The sequence below is a fragment of the Thamnophis elegans genome, chromosome 2, assembly GCF_009769535.1.
Source record: "Thamnophis elegans isolate rThaEle1 chromosome 2, rThaEle1.pri, whole genome shotgun sequence".
Lineage (NCBI taxonomy): Eukaryota > Metazoa > Chordata > Lepidosauria > Squamata > Colubridae > Thamnophis > Thamnophis elegans.
The window spans coordinates 25,983,987-26,006,152 of NC_045542.1; the positions used below are offsets into that span (position 1 = coordinate 25,983,987).

Sequence of the window (22,166 nt, forward strand, 5' to 3'; positions counted from 1 at the left end):
CTAAAACCCAGAAGTTCGCCTTTTCTGGAGCGCAGCCCCAACGAGCACGCGTGCGATGTTTCCACGTGACCTTTTCGGCACTCGGTGCCAAAAAGGTTCGCCATCGCTGCTTTATGCTATTTATGTTGTTTGTATTTGTTGTCATGGATCGCACCAGTGAGGCTAAAATCAATTTCGTTGTATTTATTTTATAAAACGACAATAAAGACTATACTAATACTAATAAGGGCCTGACTCATGAGAACCCTGCATTTCTTTCGAGATACGCTGGAAGCGAGCCGAGGTGGCGCAGTGGTTAGGGTGTAGTACTGAAAGCCACTTCAGCTGACTGTTATCTGCAGTCCAGCGGTTCTAATCTCACCGGCTCAAGGTTGACTCAGCCTTCCATCCTTCCCAGGTGGGTGAAATGAGGACCCGGATTGTTGTTGGGGGCGATATGCTGACTCTGTAAACCGCTTAGAGAGGGCTGAAAGCCCTATGAAGCGGTATATAAGTCTAACTGCTATTGCTATTGCTCTCCCCCCATTGACACTTAATTGATTCCTGAGCAGCACCCTTGCTTCCCGAAGGCAAATTCATGCGTACACCGTTATCCTCGCATTAGCATTATTGTGGTACGATCTGGGCCCTGTCGGGGCTCCACTGTGGTGGGTGGGTGGTGGGGGCTCCACTAGCGAAGCGGAGACCCTGAAAAACATTAAGCGCTCCTGATTAATAGAGCAGAAGATGTCGAGGGAGGCAGCGCTCGTGGGTTTAGGTTCCTAAAGGTTTGCGCCTCGCAGCGCGCCCTTCTCCTTCCCGCCGGCTTAGCGCCGCCTCTCGTGCGCCTCCTTCCGTGGGCTCTCGGTGCCCGGCGGGCGTTTTCCGTGCCACCCCGCGGCTGCCATACCCGGCAGGCAGGGCTCCTTTTTTTCTGCCTCCCCAAGCCTCCCGTCTCCCCGGCGGCGGCTCCATCCTCCTCAGCCTTGGCAGGGCTCCCTTCTCCCGACCCGACACCGGCGGCTGTTGGCTTGCCGCAGCGTATCCCCTGAAGCCGGGGCTGCTGCAGTGCCCCCTCCGGGGCTGGGGGCGGCGCTGGGCCCGGCCGTCTCGGGGCCGGATGGAGCCTCTTGGCCGGGGCCGGAGCAGCACCTCCTCGGCGAGGCCGGGCTGGAGGGTAGGGGAGGCCGGAGCCCTTTGTGTATGCGAAAGCGGGGATGCTGCCCACCGCCTCCCGGGTAAGGGGCCACCTTCCCTTCCCTTCCCTTCGGGGGAAAGAGTTCCTTTCCGCCGCCTGCAAAGGTGTGAGACTTCCCCTTCGGCATCAGGGATTCCCGGTCGGGGCCGCCTTTCCTCCGTGCCTTACAGCCCCAATGCCTTCACCCCGTTCCCTGCGACCTCATCGCCGCCCTCTGCCCTTCTTGCCTCGGGAAGCCCTTCTTCCTCTCTCCAGGGCTCCCCGAAAGATTCCCCGCCCTTTGTACCCATTAACGGGTCGACCCAGAGAAGCCCCATCCCGACGACCTTCTTTTCTCTTCCTATCCCATACCCATCGACTGACATCCCCTCTGCCCCACAAATGCGTGCCTTTGCAGACTGCTCTCCATCGACTCCAAATCAAAACTGCCCCTCTGTCTCTTTTCTTTTGCTCTTCTTCCCCAATGTGGGTGTCCCATCATCTCACCTCATATTCCAGATAAATAACAACTTTAAAGGGTCACCATTCCCTCCCTCCACTCCACCTCACTCCTGATTTATTGGCACTCAGTTTTAACACTGCCTCCACTTCTTTTTTCTTTAAGAAATTAAAAAAAACATTCATAAATAACTTGCTTTTTTTAACTCATCCAGTTTCTAAAGTAATGCATTTGTTTTGAAAAAAAAACAAAGGGGGGAATCTCTTTTCTACTGATATGAAAAATGATTACTTTCATGTTCTTGATTGAAGGGTTTTTGCATAGAGAGCATACTTTATTAATATTGATCTTTCCGATCTATTTTGATAGCAGGCATGGTCCCTGATGAAGGGCAGAGTGGGATATGTGGGTTAAGGTGATATTGTTGACTGTTGCTGAAGTTTATAAGAAAGCACAAACTTCAGCACTCTGCTGTGCGTATTTTATTTTATAATTAGCCAATTGAGGCTCATAAACAAAGATGCAACAGGTTGGGTTTGAATAAAATATGAAGGGAGAACTTAAGGTGTTTAGGACTTATCTTGTGATCAATTCCATTCTCAGGTTTTCTGTTTGCTCATCTGTTAAAAAGAGTCAATAGAACATGCATCTTGAGTAAGAGGTTTTCAGAGGAAAAACAAAACAAAACTCTAGTTATAAAAACCCACGATATTGGATTGGCAAACCAGTTTTGTTATTTATGAAACTGCGTGTCTTTAGAGTACAGATATCTGGTAACTAGTTGCACAACTGGGAATAAGAAGAGAGGAAAATAGAAGTACATGATAACTTTCTAACTTTAATAATATTGCTTTTAAACATGAAATGATGCTTCTTGTGGCTCTGTGATTTGTAATTTTTGCTTCTCACATGCACACATTTATTTTCCCCCTTCCTATTGTAACTATTAGACCAAAGCAACTATGTTTTTCTGTTTTGTGAACAAGACATTTGCTTATATCCTGCAATCACTTTTATCCTTGGTTTTTTTATTTATAGTGTTTCCAATGTGGATTATAATGTAATAAAAAATATGTCTTAGATTGCATTCTAAATTAGTAAGAATCAAAACTGTGAACTTCATTTCTCTCTCTCTAGAGCTTCTCGCCCAATTGCCCCCCCTTCGGTGCATCTGAAAAATGTGGCAGTAGAAGTCAAAAGTGAACAGGAGAAGGAGACTTTAAGGAATAGTCAAGATGGGCATGAGGATCAAACTGCATAGCACTGACCATCCGAATAACTTGTTGAAGGAACTTAACAAATCTCGATTGACAGAGTCTATGTGTGACGTCACCATTGTTGTGGGTAGCTGTTCCTTCCCTGCACACAAAGCAGTGCTGGCATGTGCAGCAGGCTATTTCCAGAATCTTTTCCTGAATACAGGATTGGATGCTGCCCGCACTTATGTAGTGGATTTCATTACTCCGGCCAACTTTGAAAAGATTCTGAATTTTGTTTATACATCGGAGCTCTTCACGGACCTTATAAATGTGGGTGTCATTTATGAGGTTGCTGAAAAATTGGGCATGGATGATTTGCTGAAGGCTTGCCATTCTACCTTCCCAGATTTGGAAAACTCAGCTGTCACTAAACAGCCTTCTGCCTCAAATGAAAGCCGGCCTAGTGGTGCTTTAGCTGAACCAAACCATTCTCTAGGTGAAAGTCGAAATAGTGGGGAACAGCTGGGATCAGAGCGAAATTGCAATATGCATGGTGAAGCAGCCACTGGCTACAAAGAAGATCCTACCAATGAAGCTAGTCACACTTTAATACATCCACAGACTCCCAAAGCTGAAGAGCAAGAACCAACAGGACCATTTACTGGTGCCATGAGTATAATGACCCAGGGTGGTCTCGGTAATATTAGCATGGCTGTTCAAACCACTGTGAACTCTTGTCAACAGTATAAGGTCCAGAGCAATGGGGATTATAACAAAAGTAATCTTTTTGCCTCCGATGTCTCCTTAGATATATCAACAAGTAGCAATTCCTGCCCCAGCAATAGTGACCATTCCAAAGATCATGGTTTTGGGCCGATGGATGAATTGCAGCTGGAGGACTTGGGGGAAGAAGATCTGCACTTTGAAGATCCCAGTGAAGAGCTGGGTGCTGCAGAGGAAGTGATAGAGCTGAGCGATGATAGCGAGGAAGAGCTATCCTTCGAGAACGACAGCCGGGAAAACAAGGCCATGCCGTGTCAAGTGTGCAAAAAGGTTTTGGAGCCCAACATTCAGTTGATCCGTCAGCATGCTAGGGATCATGTAGACCTTCTGACCGGCAATTGCAAGGTTTGTGAGACCCATTTCCAAGACAGGAACTCTAGAGTCACTCATGTCCTGTCACACATTGGGATATTCCTTTTTTCCTGTGATATGTGTGAGACTAAGTTTTTCACCCAGTGGCAGCTGAATCTTCATCGCCGAGAAGGGGTGTTTGACAACAATATTATTGTCCATCCCAGTGACCCTCTGATAGGAAAGGTCAATTTGTTCAATGGGGATTTGGCATGTGCTGCCTGTAGGAAACCACTGGCCAAAGATTTTCATGTGGTTCGTGGCCACATCTTGGACCATGTGAATGTGAAAGGCCAAATATGTGGTATATGTGACCAGCAACATCTCAATCTCTGCAGCTTGATGTGGCACACACTTTCCCACTTGGGAATTTCTGTCTTTTCTTGCTCTATCTGTGCCAGTAGTTTTGTGGATAGACATCTTTTGGAGAAGCATGTGGCTGTCCACCAAAGTATGGAAGAAGCTCTCTTCCGGTGTCATTACTGTGGTCAGGCTTTCAAGCTTGAAGCTGCGTATCGCTACCATGTTAGTCAGCACAAGTGTAACTCTACCTTGGACCTCGTCCGGCCGAACTTTGGTGACCGTCTTCATCAGCAAGCATTGCAAAAGCGGAAGCTGACGGAGAAGTTCCTAAATGAGGACGTGGCTCTCCAGAATCAACCTGGGAATAGTAAATATAGCTGTAAGGTTTGTGGGAAAAGATTTGCTCATACCAGTGAATTCAACTATCATCGGCGGATCCACACAGGGGAGAAGCCCTATCAGTGCAAAGTGTGCTACAAGTTCTTCCGTGGACGTTCTACCATAAAGTGTCATCTGAAGACACATTCTGGGGCTCTCATGTACCGGTGCACCGTTTGTGGCCACTACAGTTCCACCCTTAACCTTATGAGCAAGCATATAGGTGTGCACAAAGGGAGCCTCCCACCAGACTTTACCATTGAGCAAACTTTCATGTACATCATCCATTCCAAAGATGCAGAAAAAAACTCAGAGAGCTGATGCAGCTATACTGGGGAAGTAAACACTACTTGAGATAGCAGTGAAACTTGTTTCAGAATTTTTTAAAAATTACTTTTAATGGTCTGTATACTTTTATTTTCTTACATTTCTTGTAGAATTTTCCTTAAAATCACTGTCCTGTGAAACAATATCACATTAGATGTGTTACTGTTCTCAAAAAAACGTGTTTACCTCCCGAGTTGCTTCAAATGTAAGAAATAAGATCTTCTGTTCTTCATCTATCCCATCTCGTGACTTCTCTCCTCCTCTCACAGGCTTTATCTGACATCATTAGAAGATTGATGTTGCTAAGATGTATCGATGATCCATACCAGTAGGGCTAGCAGGAGAAAAAGTGGAAAATATGACAAAAATGCTTCTGGTTTATTGATGACAAGGTTTAATTTCCAAAATTTAATCCTAAGCATACTTACTCAGAAATAAGGCTGCCTTTGTTTTGAAGGAATTATTTCCTGTTGGTTCATGTATTGTAGACACATCTATGTATTCTTCCTTTCAAAAGGATTGCATTTTCTTATATAGTAAATTTAACTGTCATGCCAGTCTATAGACTTTGAGAGAAAGATCATCTCCCTACAGTGAAAAGCTGATTTCTTTGAATGAAGCTGATATTAAAGGTTCAAGGGCTGGATATGTTAGGAGGTTTAATCAGTCACCAAATCTACCTTACATCTAGCCTTAATTTTCATTTCCCTCTTAGTTTTGGCAAAGCACACTTATTTTAGTTGTTCAAACAATAAAATTTGATCTGAAGTACCTCTTTCAAAAATTCTTAGGGCATGAAAAAAAATTGCAAGTTGGCAGTGCTGCCTTGATGCCAATGTGAAATTCTGTCATTTCCAATATTTGTCTTGAACAATAAGGTGTGTTCAGAGGGTAAAACATTTAAAGCAATTAATATATTATGCTAGTGCTTGGAATCTTCGTTTTGGTCTACAATATTTATTTGCCCGATTAAAATTTAGTAGGGCTTATTTCTGAGTAAAGATGGGTAGGAGTGCACAGTTGTGTTTGAAAAGACATTGTTGCCTTAAAACATCTCTATAAGGGGGAATGAAAAGATTAGAGCAGGGTGTCAAATGCGCACTGTCATGGCAGTGTCACATGACGTATTGGGACTTTTTTCCCCTTCACTAAGGCGGGCTTGGGGGTGGCCAGCATGTGACACATCAGGCCCGCGGGCAGGGAGTTTGAGAGCCCTGGATTAGAGTTTTTGTATGACCTTCAAGCAGGAAACTAAATACACTGTTTTTACTTTTTGTTTAGAGTGAGTCAGAAGTTTTCTTAACAGTGGCACTTATTTTTACACTTTACAGATTATAGTATTTGTTTCATTGAAAATGCCAGTCCTATTTGCCCCTGCTACTATGTCAGATTGTGACTTGAGAAATATAATTGTGCTGGTATCACAGATGTAACCTTTCTAAAGAATTAAAGCCAATTTGAATATATTTTCATCACATTTAGTTGTATACCTAACTTTTTCTCTACAGAATTAAATTTTATTAACAGCAAAACAAACAATTACTTTTAAATAAACTTCTCAGAGGTTCCAGTGGCACTGATTGGTTAATGTTGCCTGCATTACCAAAGGGCAGCCTGATTCATTCCTGGAACATTGGCAGTTTTGAAAATGTTTCCAATATTTGCATAGCATTTTCATTTTAATAGGTGATAAAAATTATAATTCAGTTTATAGGGAGGAACTATATTGGTAGAAGAAAGTGTGGCTGCTCAAATGAAGGATCTGAGCCGTGGTGGTGCAGTGGCTAGATGGAGTACTGCAGGCTACTTTTGCAGATTACCATCTGCCAGCAGTTTGGCAGATCAAATCTCACCAAGCTCAAGGTTGTCTCAGCCTTCCATCCTTCAGGGGTGGATAAAATGAGGACCCAGATTATTGGGGGCAATATGGGGGTAAACTGCTTAGAGAGGACTGTAAAGCACTGTGAAGAGGTATGTAAGTCTAAGTGCTATTGCTATCTGTCAAAACATAGGAGCAGGGGCAAGACTACTAATTAAACAGCATTTATCTTGAATGATTGTTGGATGCACAAATTGTTGGAAGCAGGAATTGGGTTTGGGAAGAGGAACCTTCAATGATTTATTTATAGGGTTGCCATACTTGCATTGCAGAATTACTACAAGATGGTAGCAAAGAGCTGCATAAAACTCTATGATTAGATTTTTTAAATAGCCCAGATACCCTCCCCTACTTATTAATAAATATGTCTCTTGTTGTTGCCCTCATATAGTGCCTATGACTTCACAACCATGTGCACCATTATTTCCTACACCTGATTTACATTTGTTTTGTCAGGTTTGATATATTTCATTATCAGTCCAGGAAAACTAATTAAGTCTTTCGAACGAAAAAGAAGCAAAACATCAAAACTATCTTGTCTCTCTTACCCTGTGACAATAATCCGCTTTATAGTTTCCAAGTTATTCTGATCACGAGCAGTTTTCTTCTACTACCAACATACATCTTTTCTTTAAAAAACAAAAACAAATTATGTGTCTGGTCCTTTCCTTTTTTAAAAAGAGAAGTAGTGCAGAAGCAGGTTGTAAAGTCTGTCTTTGTGCTAATGGAAGAATATGCTAACAGAAAGTACAGATCTGTTTTATCGGAAAAGGCCAAATATATTTGCTCTGTAATAATGAAAAGTCACAGTAGAGGTTGAAATTGGAGTTCCCTCCCTCCCACTTTTTTTGGAGAGGATGGAAAATTGGAATGAGGGAGAGCAGAAGACAAAGGCCTAGATTTGGATTATAAATTTGCTTCATTTTGTGGACTGTGTTTAATCCTGCAAACAAGAATAGTTCTCTGATTTCCATTCAATGGGGAATCGGTAGGAAAGATGATTGTTGAGAGATGGAATAGCTGGTTTGAGAACTGGCCCTTGGTATAATGCAAACTACCTCATGAGGAGAAAGCACTCGCGTCCTCACAGCTCCTGTTGTGTACAAAGGGACTCTGGGGCTTCTATGTATGAACACGCTGTTATTAAAGAGAACAGAAATGTAACCCTGGCTTATGGGTGTGTATGTGTGTATAAACCACAGCTCCAGGAATCTCAGCTCTGAACCTAGTTGGGCAGCCTTTGGGCAGGTTTGCTTTGTCTTTGCTTATAGTACCTACCTCTAAAGGATGTTGTGGAGATAAATGTTTTGATATGTGTTCAAGAGAAAAGCACTTCTGTCTTGTTTTCACATCCTAGGAAAATAAGAATTTTTCCATAATACATACATTGTGTGTGCAGATATTCGATGTATTTTTGGATTCTTTCCCCTTTGTGGCCTTGGACACCAACAAGATATGCTGAGGAACCGAACAATGTATATGGCAGATGGGAATACCCTGAGGAAATATTAATGCTGAGAGTTATTTGTAATGATCTAAAAGCTGCCCAGGGACTGAATCACTAATCTTCATCTACTGATAATGTTAATGGCAGGGCCTTGACCAGGAAGAGGGAACCAAAAATATGCCAAGCCAAAGGATGTTGCTGTTGAATAGATATTAATCTCCTAGTACTGGCTAATCAGGAAGCTTCATGCTACCTATTAATCTTGATGAATTTGGTATTTCTTCCTTTACCATGCTGAAAGATGGTTCTTGCCTGGACCTTATCTATGTCCCTATCTAAGGCTGCTGCTGCATTTGTGTATTTCAGGCAATGCATCCAGTGCTGTTTCCTGAATAAAAATGTGGCCTTCAGTAGGAGAAGTGGAGAAGGAGTTCCTATATTGCTTGCATGTAGTAGGAATTAATTTCTTACCTTTAAATCAAAGCAGAATTCTACAGCTGTTTTCCTCTGATTCTCCAGTGCCAAACCTGTCCCTCTGCTCCACAGGGGAAACCATTGCAGCTTGAGAGGTTTCTAGCAAAATCTTGATGAATAATTGGGCCTCATAATTAGGGCATTTGGAACCAGAGAATTGGGGGTTGGCTTCAAGTTCTGAACATCTGTTTGAGTGTAGCTTTGGCCAAATAACATCACCTGCCTGCCTCATACATTTATCCACTCATGAATGAAGTTGGGGAGGAGGAATAGTTAAAAATACCTACCTCACAACTGACAAGTTGTGAGGTGTAATAAATGTCTGTAAAGTGCTTTGGAACCCTTAGGGTTGTAGAAGGACTTAAGTATTGTAATTAAATAGCTTCACTCTGTTTGACATGCTATCATTTGTGAAGAATCCCTTCTCACCATTATCATCCTAGCAGGGAAGGATTTAGGCATGGAACAGGCATTCCAATCTCATGTAGAACACTTGGAAATAATGAAAAAAATATATTGGAAATGGATGCATTATTAATTATTATTTTCTGTAAACTCCAGCCCTGCCCTGCCCTCCCCCGCCATTTCCTCCAAAGATCCAGATGTCTTGAAATGAAACAGCAAAACCAGAATAAAACTGAGCATTGTGATTGCTGTCAAATCTCTTGGTTAAGTGACTTGTAGGTACTGACCTCTCAGTTATTTAAGTGTTTACTATCTATTTGCTGTAAAGTTTGTATATTTTGTAAAACTTTTCTCCTTCCTAAAGAAAAGAAAGTAGATGTCTAAAATGGTTGTACATCGGATTCTTTTATACTCCATTGTTTGGCACAAAAGTGTGTTTTTTATTTAGAATAATAAAAGTGAAAACTGAAAGAGTCCGCTGCACTGTTTTTCTTATTCATAAATGGTGATAGATTCTAACCAAGTCCAGTGTGAGGCTGAACACATTCTTTGCCTGCAGGGCATCACTAATTCCTTCCCTTACATTTCCAAGGACATAGGGTAAAGCTGTTATGTGGTGAACTATTTCACTCAAACAATAGTCTAAGCCAGGGGTGTGACACTCGCATCGTCACGGCATTGTCACGTCACGTATCATGATTCCCCCCCTTTGCAAAATGGTGTGTTGGTGTGGCCAGCACATGACACATCTGGCCTGTGTGCCGCGAATTTGACAGCCCTGATCTAAGCTATCCTGAGCAATGCTGTCTTTTCCCATTGAAGAAAATGTACAGTATATAAACCAGTTTCCTATAAAATCAGCAATTTTTATGTCAAGGACTGGGGAAAACAATTGCTGGGAGATGCCCATGGAGGCAGTCACCGTATTATGGCTTGACACTTAAATAGAACATGACTACTTACTTCAAATGGATTCAACAACCCCGAGGAAGTAAGAAATAGAAGGGTAAAAAAATAGGTCTCGGGGGGGTGGGTGCACTATAATATTTGTTTCCCCCCCTTTTCTTTTTTCTTTTGTATTTACTATGTTTGTATTATTTGTATTTTTTAAAAAAATATTTTTTTAAAAAAACAACAACTCCGAGGAAGTGGTTGCTTGTAATATTCCACTTCTGTGCAGCGAAAGAGCTAACGTAGCTGGCCTCTAAAATTTGGCTGTCCCTCTGCTGAGGGCCTTCCCATAGCTGCTAAAGACGGAACGACTTCAAAGACTTTAGGGAAATATTGTGGTTGTTATGAGCTGTGGTGGCGCAGTGGTTAAAATAGAGTATTGCAGGCAAACTGCCTACAGAAGCAGGAGCTTGATCCTGACATAGGTTTAAGGTTGACTCAGCCTTCCATCCTTCTGAGGTTGGCAAAATGACCCAGTTGTTGGGGGCAATATGCTGACATTTGTAAACCACTGCTATTGCTGCTTGGATGTCTCTTTTTCATTATTAGGTCCTAGAATTGCTATTTTTAACTAGTGTGTTTTAATGGTTTATTATTTACTGGATATTTAATTGTTAAATTTATAGTTTTGCCAAGTATCTTGCCATGGGGCTATTCTAGGTAGCTTACAACAGTGGGAATGAAAAGAAGTGTAAACATAAGAGTAGCAAAATAATGAAATAATAAACAGTGAGATAAACAATGAAAATACAGAGATAAGAGATTAAAAGATGGGTGGGGAGAAGCAGCAGTGGTGGGTTGCAAATATTTTTACTACCGGTTCGGGCATGTGTAGAAGCGTCTGGATGGGTGGTTCACCCGAACCTGGCCGAAGCGAGAACAACCCATCACTGGGAAGCAGGAATGCAGGAATGCAGGGTGCAGGGGGAGAGATTTCTACTTTAGTTAGCATATTGGACATTGCCATGAGTTAGGAGGATTCAGCAGTATACAAATTGTGTGTATGTGTAAACACACACACATACTTATACTGGCTTGTTTTAAAAGATGAACTAGTGATAATCTTAAACGAGGGAGCAGTGGTGTCTGGGAGAGGATGGTGGTCAGAATATACAAGATAGTAAACATAATACATTGATACAGATTTTATTCCTTTTGTCAAGCATGCGAAGCATTCAAAAGAGGCAGGGCTTTTAATGGTGACTCCCTGTTGTTTTGCAGATTTTACCTACACCCCCCTCCCCCACATCTGCAGACTCTTCAGGGAAACAGGATGGAGTGTGGCGGCCGCCTGCCCTGATTCTGTAAGACATATACTGAAGTGTACATTCCAGCAAATTGGTATATTCAAAGTGCTCTTCTCGAAACTGATAAAGATCTACATTTGAGTAGAGCAAGGCTTTTCAAGTATATTTCTGATTAGTGCCATCTTTTCAAATGTCTCTTCTTTCTAGGTTGAACCAAGAGAGGCAATTTCCCTCCCAGCTGGGCAAGGAACACTTTGAAATTACCCTGTTTGCTATAAACTAGTGAATATAGTCATTATATGAATATGAGCTGTAGTGGTGCAGTGTTAGAATGCAGTACTGCAGGCTACTTCTGCTGCCTGCCGGCTGCCTGCAGTTTGGCAGTTCGAATCTCACCAGCTCAAGACAGACTCAGCCTTCCATCATTCCGAGGTTGGTAAAATGAGGACCCAGATTGTTGGGGACAATTGGTTGACTCTGTAAACTGCTTAGAGAGGGCTGTAAAAGCACTGTGAAGCAATATATAAGTCTACTGGTAAGTGCTATTGCTATTAACATGAGAAGGAAACATAAAAATGGAGTACATGTAAGCTAGACTAGCTCTCTTATTCCTTCTCCAGCCATAACTTGATAGGTGCAATAGGATAGCTAATTGCAACCCAAACCATTACAGTTTAAAGGAAGAAATTAGTATCTTCAATGGATCAATCAATGAAAACCACCAGTCAATCAAAATACCACTTTATTGAATACAAGATTCATTCAGCCCATCTGCCTGTTTTCACATCACTTTTATAAAGTAAAAGATTAAACGTGCTTGAAAATTCCTATAGATTATCTTGCATATTTCTGTTAAAATAGAATGTTTACAAATAACTTTACAGGTGTCCACACTGTACTGCACTATTCCATTGCTATATTAGGTTAAAGAAGTATTCTGGGCATCCCTTGAATGATGTTTGGATGCAACAATCATAGCTACATCTTCTTACATTGTTCTTCATTTAAGAGACAGATTTATCCCCAGCATTTCATTCGGTTCATTTATGAATTTCTTCTTCAAACCAGTTATGTCCACTTTCTAAACACAGAGAGCCTTTATATCTTGTCCAGTCATTTACAAACATGATCCATGGCCAGTAATAGCATTACTTTGCAAGCATTGAACACTGAAATAATGCTCTCTTAAATTTATTTCCATACCAGGTAAAATGTTAGAAAGTATATAAGTCAAAGAGACGGAAAACTCAAGGATGGACAAATGTTCCAGCTGCAGACAAAGGCAAGGGGGAAAAAAAAGAAACCCCAGAACTGTGTGTGTGCATCAAGGTGGCACGTGGGGCCATATTTGCCGGAACACCAGCCCTCAGCCAGCTGATTTTCGACCTTCCGGTTGGGCCGTTTTTCGCCCTCTCCAGGCTCCGGAGGCTTTCCTGAAGTGTGGGGAGGGCAAAAAACAGGCCCAATGGGCCAACTGGAAGTTCAGAAATGATCAATTTCTGTCTTCCGGAGAGACTCTGGTGGGCTGGGAGAGTTTGTTTTCACCTTCCCCAGGCTTCAGGAAAGCCTCCGGAGCCTGGGGAGGGTGAAAACTCTCCCTCCGCATGTGGGGGGGTTTGCACATCTGCAGGTCGGTGAGGCACATTCCATTGTGAGTCTGGGCACGCACACATGTGCAATAGCACTCACACAATTTTGGCACGCCTTTACAAAAAGTCTAGCCATCACTGCCCCAGAATCTAGTTTGGAATTTTTAACACAATGAAAGAATTCAGGGTGATGTGGATTCTCTCAGGAGGGAGAAATTCTAGAATCACCTGTGGTGTAATTGCCTAGAAATATTCTTTTCACATTTTCCTAAATTCACATTTTCACTGGGTATAAGTTAGGCAAATGTTAGTGGTTTGGACTAAAAAGACCTATGTAGGAATTGCTAGGATCGAATTGTTAGTATCCCGGTTCCAAGAGACAACTAATTGAAAGTTCACATTAAAATAGGGCTACACTCTGTTTTATCTTCACAGATCATTTTAGTTCTTTAGCTTCTAGGCTGGAGCTATATTTACAAGTGCTTCAGCTATAAGTTGCTCTGCCTAGCAATTCTGTTTAACCAGCAGCTCAGCATTAAGTTTTCAGAATAGTATTTTCATACAAGAACTGCTCACATTAGAAGAAATTAAGAGAAATACATCTCTTTTCCACAGTAAAATGTCAAAGCGACAAAAAAAGAGAGTTTTTTTTTTCATTGCAAGTTTCAAGATGAAAAGTAGCTGAGGACTAATAGCAATGTTAGATTTTGGTTGATTAAGGCTAGTCAGTTTGACACAGCAGCACGTTATCATCTTCCCTACCTCATTTTTACCCATATTGCCCTTCTTTTTAAATTGTAAAAAAACATAGGCACCAACAGGTATCCTAATTAAGCCTATCCTTTGCTGATAAGAGAGAAAAATTGCAAACGCATTCTTATGACGATGACCCCAAAATCAGAAAAGCTGTTTAAACTGCCTTGTCTTGCACGATGACTACCGAGTGTTGGGTGTTGGAGGAAGAGCCATCTCTGTCCTGCTCCATCTGGTTTTTGGGAATGTATCGAACCACAGCAGAGATAAGCTTTCCTTGGAAGTTCTTGCTCAGGAAGTTGTACAGGATGGGATTGACCACACAATGGAGAAGGCTGAAACAGTCTACGATGTCGTAGAAGAAGTACAGGAAGTCAACTACAGAGCAGTGGAGGAACACGTTTGTCCCCTCAATGGTGAGGATTAGCAAAATTAGGTGGAAAGGCAGCCAACTGACCAAGAAGACAATTATGTAAGCATAGATGAGGTAGCAGTTTTTTCTGCTCTCTGGCTTGTCACAACGCTTTATGTGTCTGGCGGTCAGTATGTTGAAGACTGCCATGATGAAGAATGGGATAATGAACCCAATTATGGCAACAAGGAGGTTGAGACCGAGGGCCCACTCGTTGTAGCTCTCCAGAGGGGCCATAAAGAAACACACTGGTTCAATGCTCTCGATTAACTCCATGTGTACCACTTCTGGCAAAGGGAGGATGGCAGCAAAGGCCCATATGCAGCAGCAGGTGATCCGTCGCACACAATGTTGGCGTTCGTGCCAGAAGTGGGAGGAAGTTGTCAGGGACACATACCGATCAATGCTGAGGCAGGTGAGAAAGAAAATACTGCTGTACATGTTGGCAAAGTAAAAATAGTGGGTGAAGCGACAGAGGAAATCTCCCCAAAGCCACGTGTAATCAAGCACGACTTCCAACATCCAGACTGGTAAGGAGAGGACCACCCCCAGGTCTGCAAGGGCCATGTTGAAAATGTATAGGTTGACCAAGTTCCGGTGGTTTCGGGTCTGCCAGTTGACCCATATGACCAAGAGATTCTCCACCAATCCCACCACAAAGATGATGAGATAGAGAACAAAGAGAAAGACCCGTTTAATGCCATCATCTAGTTCCCAATGACAATTTTCTAATGTGTAGTTGAAGGCATACAAGAGTTCCGTCAAGTTGTGGTAGGCTTCATTGAAAGGGGGGAGGGTCGCTGGCTCTCCCATTTTGAGGGGAAAAGATAAACTGCAAAAAAAGAAGAAGGAAATGTGAAATTAGAATGTATTCTTCCCCTGAACCAAGATAATTTATATCAGGAATCTGATTTTTCTTTTAAATAGCTATGGGTTTTAAATCTGTGCAGGCTTCAGATTTGGGACGACTCAACAGGACTCCCATTTTTTGTTTTGCGATTTGGCCACTGTTGCATATAACGTATAGTATTTATTAAATACATTGATCAGTCACCAGAATATAATCTGACAGCAAACAGCACTCCATACTGACACTGATGATGTTACCTAGTTTGGGTAATGAAACCTCTCAGTGGTGTGTTCTGGCTGGCACTACTGCCAGCTTGCTCGTGTGTGCACCACACGTCTGTGCACTTGATGTGCGCGCATGGGCAGCACAATTTAAATTGTTCTGCACATGGGCAGAACCAAAAAAACCCAAGATGGCGCCGCCCAGAGAACCGGTTCGGGTGTGTGGCAGGCCTGGGTCACTGCCAGTTACAGCGACTTAGGCCGCCAAACCATCACCGGTTCGGCCAAATTGGTCCGAATCGGTAGGAACCCACCACTGAAACATCTGCAATAAAACAAGCAACCTCAGAGAGCACCAAGGACCCCTCATTTCAACCCTGAGCTACAAATATTCTCCTTTATTGGTACATTGATCAGCCTCTAGTCCAGTGGTTCCCAACGTGGGGCCCAGGCCCCACAGGTGGATAATTTGATTTTTCACAGCGGGAAATTGAACCTTGTTTAAACCTAGTTAATGGCCTTTTAGGCTTCCTCTGCATGAGTAGAATTCACTTTTTGAATAAAGTAAGAATTATATGTCACAGGTGGGGCACCAGGACTTTAGAGATGCTTAGGTAGGGCATGGCCAAAAAAAAATTGGGAATCACTGCTCTAGTCAGACCTCTTGCCCTGATCTTATCCCTTCCCTTATGTTTCTTCAACTCCCAAACTTGATCAGCAGCTCAATCCCAAAGACAACAATTGGTTCACAGGAGAATCTGACACAAAGAATCAGAGTAACAGAAACAAACATGTTGACTCTGAACTAGAGTTTTGTGTTGCAATTTAAAGAATAGGAAAAGGCAAATATCTGACAGGCCTACCAGGAGTCTCAATGAGATCAATGTGGTCTACAGAATGTTGTGGGGTTATCATAGGTTAGTGAGAGAGCCTATTTATTCAGTTTTAAAAATCCTTTTATACATCCTTTTAAGTAACTCAAGGTGGCAATCATGCTTGGTGCTCCTCCTATTTTCCCCACAACAATTTCCCTGTGAAGTGGATTGGGCTGAGGGTGACTGGCTTAAAGCCACCCAGCTGGTTTTAATGCCTTAGGTGGGGCTAGAACTCACAGTCTCCTGGTTTCTGGGCCAGCACTTTAACCACTACCCCACTGACTTTCTATGCTTTCTCTATGCTCCATGTACCTTAATGTATCTACTTCCATCCATTGGAGGAATTCAATTTTTTTTACTATTGGCTCTGTGGGCATGAGTTGGTGGGTGTGGCATGGCTTGGTAGGCGTGGATAGCTCGGTGGGCATGGCAGGGGTAGGATACTATAAAATCCCCATTTCCTCCTGATCAGCTGAGACTCAGGAGGCAGAGAATAGATGGGGGCAGGGCCAGTCAGAGCTGGTATTTATCAGTTCTCTGAAATACTCAAAATTTCTGCGACCAGTTCTCCAGAATGGGTCAGAACCTGCTGAATACCACCTCTGCTTCCATCCTTAGAATCTCCAGAGAATGAATTTATTTGGAAATGATAAAGTTACCAGCAATAAAATATCATTAGAGCTTTGCATTGTCTCAGATAGGGTTGCTGCTTTGTTTTCCTGGTTAGGTTCCTGTATCTTTATCTTTGCAATAATGCACATATTCAAGGAACACAGATTCTTTTACCAATCAAGTTTTAACAACATTAAAAAGGCAGTTGTATGTTGGGCTACTCAACTTCTCCAGTGATAAGGTGGAGTTGCCTGTTTTCCATGCCAGTATTCATTGAATATGAGAAGAGTGCATTAATGGAGCTTTAGAAATGAGCAGATTCCATTTTTCGTTTTTTGGGTTGTGGAGAGGGAAAGACACAAAGGCCACATGAAAGAAATCCAAAAGTAAAACCAGTTTTGTGGGAGATACCTGTATACCTAAGAAAGGATCTGGCGCTGTCCATACAGAAGAATATTTAAAAGTAATGATTAAAAAAAATCCTTTCCTCTATGCATTTTACCACTAATGGCTAAACTACATGTATGATATTTGGATTGGATCTAGGTTAATAGGGGCAATTTCAGACAAAGACATATAACACAGAGTAAAGTCACAAGGATGATTCTGTATATGTACATGCAAACAATTTATTTTATTTCCTTTTTGTGGAGAAATGGCAGGGTTTTTGTTATTGCAGGTTCTGTAGCAGTGCAAAGGCAAAGAATGATCCCCCCCACTAATCTTTGCTTAGCATTGTAAATTTGACTTTTTGGGGGGCCATTGATTTTCTGGTGTGACATGATAGCAGGGTTCCAATATCTCAGGGGCTGCCGCAGAGAAGAAGGGGGGGGGGTCAACATATTCTCCAAAGCACTTGAAGATAGGACAAGAAGCAATGGGTGGAAACCAGTAAAAGAGAGGACCTTGAAATAAGGAAAACTTTCCTGACAGTGAGAACAATTAGTAAGTGGAACGACTTGCCTCCAGAAGTTGTGAATGCTTCAATACTGGAAATTTTTAAGAAGGGATTGGATAACCATTTGTCTGAGTAGAGTTTCCTGCCTAAGCAGGAGGTCGGGCTAGGACACCACCAAGGTCCCTTTCAACTCTGTTACTATTATTCTAATCTTCAAACTGTTTTTGAAGAACTAGAGCAGGGGTTCTCAAACTATGGCCCGCTGAAGCCATTAATTAATACTGCCTGTGTGGAACCATGAGGCTGCCCTGCCTATATTGTCCCACCTAACTGCTGGCCCCCACCTGCCTTCTGGAGGCTGAGGAGACCAAAAATGGGATGCACAGATGCCTTGAGAGCCCCAAAACAGGCCCATTTCTGGGCGGCTGACTGGTACTGGAGGCTGAGGAGACCAAAAACGGGACACGCAGAGGCCTCAGGCCAGAAACGGGCACATTTTTGGTCTCCCTGGCCTCCAGAGACAGAGAGGGAGGCAGGGAGAGAGGAAGAGGGGGGGGGGGAGAGACAACACATGCACAAATAGAAGTCCCTCATACACCCCCCAAGTCAGCCACATTTTTTCAGTAACATGCTTTCCACTCCCAGGAGCATAACAAATTAAAGTTGAATTTGTGTGTATTGTTTAATGGACATCTGTATTGGCCATGCTCACTCAGTCACATGACCACCTAGCCACATCTACCCAGTCACATGATCACATAGCCACACCGACCCAGTCACATGATCACGTAGCTACCCCCACCCAGCTGGTCCAGCTCCCCAACAGTCTGAGGGACCATGAATTGGCCCCTTGTTTAAAACGTTTGAGAACCCTTGAATTAGAAATAGTGAAAATGTGCTAACTTAGCCTTGACACAAAGACTATAAATTAAAATAAAACTGAACACTGTTGAAATGCCATCTTTTCTATGAAGGAATGGTATGAAATGCAGCATGGTAAAAAGCCGTCAGGTTTATATCAAATAATGTCCACCACATTAACAAAGCTCCTCCAATGTGCTGGGAGAAGCTGTAAACAAGCTGGGAAACAATTGTGGCATTCTGAAGAATATGATTAGCTGCATGCACTCTTAAGAGTGGTGGACTGGGAAATCCTTGATTAATACCCTTCATTAGCGATTAAAAGATCGCTGGATGGTCTCATGTCAGGAACAACTGTCAGCCAAAGTTGATATGAAAATAAGATGGGAACAGCGAGCTGCTTTATTCACCCAGTTCACTTTGAAATCAGAGAAAAGCCTATCAAGAAACAAATATAGTTAATAAAATGTGCCTCATGACCGCTGTGTGTGCCTCACAAAGTACGGTAATTAGAATTGGATTATTGTTGATTAAATTGACCCTGTACGCTGGTTTTAGGTATAAGCTGCATTTTTATGAAGACACTGCTTTTGGAGATGTGTGGGAGCTGAAGGCATGAGATATAAACCAGCCCAATTACTTTATTGAATGCTAAAGAAGACTGATATCCCTTGGCAAACATTGACATCATGCTGATATAGGCTGCAGCCAGGTAGGATGGTTTTATGTAGATCTGATGGCAATTGTGTCTCTGGTGCCTCGAAATATTGGACACAATATGACCTGGACAAGTGGAGAAGTGAGCTGATTTATTGATGAAAACCCTGGACAGATTCTGGGACTAGAAATAATTGGCAAGGGGGGACATAAACTGGGAAATATAAGAGGAAGATAAGGAAAGATAAAAACTTGAGGTAGACGAAATAATAGGAGAAACTTCTCATCTAGATGCAGAGATATCTCTTATTCTATTTGCAGACTCAAATGTGATGCATACAGACTCCAGTGCTCCACATTTCCTCCTTCCTTCCTTCCTTTTCACTCCATTGAATGATGTAAGAACTTTAACTAGCAGGATTGGCAAAGTTTTAGTCTCGTATTACATTGGCCAGAATCCATAGGATGCTTCAAAGTGGTTTAAAGCAGGGATCCACAACCCCTGAGCCATGGCCCACTACTGGGTCATGGCCTATTTGCAACCAGACCACACGAGCATGCACACTGGCCTGCTCCTTATGCAACTTGAGCTGAGCATTTGCACATCAACTCACTGCTTGTGTGGTCCGGTTCCCCTCTCCTCCCCACCAGGATGCCAAATGTCGGGGGCTGCTGGTTTAGATAGCTCTGTTTCATACTAAGTCATAATAGTAACCTAGCCACAGTGGCACAGTGGTTAGAATGCAGTGCTGCAGGCTACTTCTGTTGACTACTGACTGCCTGCAGTTTGGCAGATCGAATCCCACCAGGCTCAAGGTTGACTCAGCCTTCCATCTTTCTGAGATGGGTAAAATGAGGACTCAAATTGTTGGGGGCAATATGCTGACTCTGTAAACCACTTAGAGAGGGCTGTAAAGCACTGTGAAGTGGTATATGAGTCTAAGTGCTATTGCTATTTTACCAAGAATATCTACCAGGTTGTGAGCTTTCCAGCTCTGCAGCATGGAGTTCTTTATGCCACTCTTTCCCAACCTGACTATTGCAAATATATTGGGGTTATCCTGCATGTCATTGCCATTGGCAACAGCTATGAGTAATTTGGTACCTGATGGTAAGATTTGTAATTCAACACATCTGGAGAGCGCCAGATTGGGGAAATTGCTTTAGGCGGAGGTGGCAGGATTTGTTCTTAGAATCAAATGCACAGAAAATGCTACAGATGCCTTTCCCCATTCTACCTTAAACAAAGCTCAGTGTCATTCTTAGCATTCTAGAATATATGGTTTTCTTTTGAGCTTCTGTTCTGTCCCTGTTTCCTCAGATCTTTTAACTAAAGGTATCACAGATACCTTCAACAAATGTGCTTTGATAAGATAAGATAATAATGACTCTCTAAATATTTCCTTTGGGTTCGAAAGAGGTGGAGATTGGACACTGACAAAACTATCAACTTGGTCTAAAAGTAGTTGATGTTTAAATGATTCTTAGACCAGATGTAAGCACTGGCTGGTTTTTGCATTCCATGGAATTCGTTCTTCAAGAGAAAAATGCAAGGAAAAACAACAAAATCTAAAATTTTGGCACATCCAGCAATTGTACATTTTAGGCCATAAAGAAACAATTGTCTCAAATGAGCTTTTTTCTTTCCATGTTATATAGATATTAGTTTGCTCCTTGAAACCATCAGTTAAAGAAATTTTCCCAATTTTTAAAAAAACAATAATGAAAGCAGAATGGATATATAATGATGGATATAGCAATTTCCTTCTCAAAGTAAAATCCAAAAATCCTAAAATACAAACTAAACTCCTAGTAGCAAAATTTATTTCTGGAGAGCAGGTCAATCAATTGCTTACCTTCTTAGAAACCAGAATTGATTCTGGTGATGTTGCAACAAAGAGATCTACTCTTCAGCCCCTCCAACTTGGATGTGAGGTGCAGCCTTTCCAGGAATGTGCATTTGTTGGCAACTCACAGATTTGTTGCTATTTTCCCTCCCTCCTATCTCTCACACACAGGAAATGAGCATCACAGGCTGTTGCTCTGAAAGCAAGGCCCATCTGAGGATTTTGCCTGAACGCTCGAGCACCACACCGGTTCCAGGAATGGGCAGCACGGATCGTTCTCAGCCCCACACTTTTGAAGAAATCTAGAGGATGTCTGCTTTCCTGAGGCAAATTTCCTTTTTCCGTTCTGCATTTTTGAAACCAGCTTCCCTGCTTTCAAATAACACAGTGTGTACTGCCAAAAGAACAGGAGAGAGAGCGAGAGAGAGAGAGAGAAAGAGGCTGCCCTGGCCAGTTTCATCATTAGGTAGAATGAGGCAACTGCAAGTGCTGAAAAGAAGACCAAGTCCTTGGAGGAAGGAGCCAATTAGCCTCAATTAGTCAATTGTCCTCTCGTGAAGAGAACATTTACCTGTTGCTGGTCTTGAAAGTAGACCCCACTCTCCACTCTGTTCTGCATGTGAAACAGAGAAGGAGCACCCCCTGCTCTTCATCTCAACAGCAAAGCAACCTTGCCTGGAGACACCTGTTTTGACACGCCCGGAGACGTTTTCAAACCATCACTAGAGGGGGGCACTTGAGATTTCATTGGTAGCCATTGCTTCTTTCCCTTTGCTTCACCTTCCTCCTCTGAACAATGTGGGATAAATCATGAACTCTTATGGTTTCATTTGTTTCAACTACTTTGGTAGCTGTTAAAGTCTCCATGAAAATAATACCCATGTTTCCCTGAAAATAAGACTGGGTCTTATATTATTAAGTTTTGCTCCAAAAGACACATTAGGTCTTATTTTCTGGTTAGGTCTTATTTTCTGGGAAATATGGTACTAGATCAGTGGTGGGATTCACATTTTTTTACTACCAGTTCTGTGGCTGTGGCTTGGTGGGCATGGCTTGGTGGGCGTGGCAGGGGAAGGATACTGTAAAATCTCCATTCCCACCCCACTCCAGGAGAAGGTTACTGCAAAATTCCCATTTCCTCTTGATCAGCTGGGACTCAGGAGGTAGAGAATAGATTGAGGCAGGGCAAGTCAGGGGTGGTATTCACCAGTTCTCCAAACTACTCAAAATT

General features: G+C 42.5%; 2 protein-coding genes across 2 annotated transcripts; one reads left to right on the forward strand and one right to left on the reverse strand.

Moving 5' to 3' along the window:
• The first annotated feature begins 1,117 nt into the window (after window positions 1-1,117).
• On the forward strand, window positions 1,118-6,791 carry ZBTB39 (zinc finger and BTB domain containing 39). Its single transcript, XM_032238955.1, has 2 exons — window positions 1,118-1,217; window positions 2,754-6,791. Exon 2 carries the CDS (start codon window positions 2,852-2,854, stop codon window positions 4,949-4,951), a length of 2,100 nt encoding a protein of 699 aa, XP_032094846.1. The 5' UTR covers window positions 1,118-1,217; window positions 2,754-2,851; the 3' UTR covers window positions 4,952-6,791.
• Window positions 6,792-12,085: 5,294 nt separating this feature from the next.
• Window positions 12,086-21,206, reverse strand: GPR182 (G protein-coupled receptor 182). Its single transcript, XM_032212116.1, has 2 exons — window positions 20,945-21,206; window positions 12,086-14,946 (listed from the first exon to the last, which is right to left on the reverse strand). The coding sequence occupies exon 2, from the start codon at window positions 14,925-14,927 to the stop codon at window positions 13,860-13,862; it is 1,068 nt and encodes a 355-aa protein (XP_032068007.1). The 5' UTR covers window positions 14,928-14,946; window positions 20,945-21,206; the 3' UTR covers window positions 12,086-13,859.
• Between the last annotated feature and the right edge of the window lie 960 nt (window positions 21,207-22,166).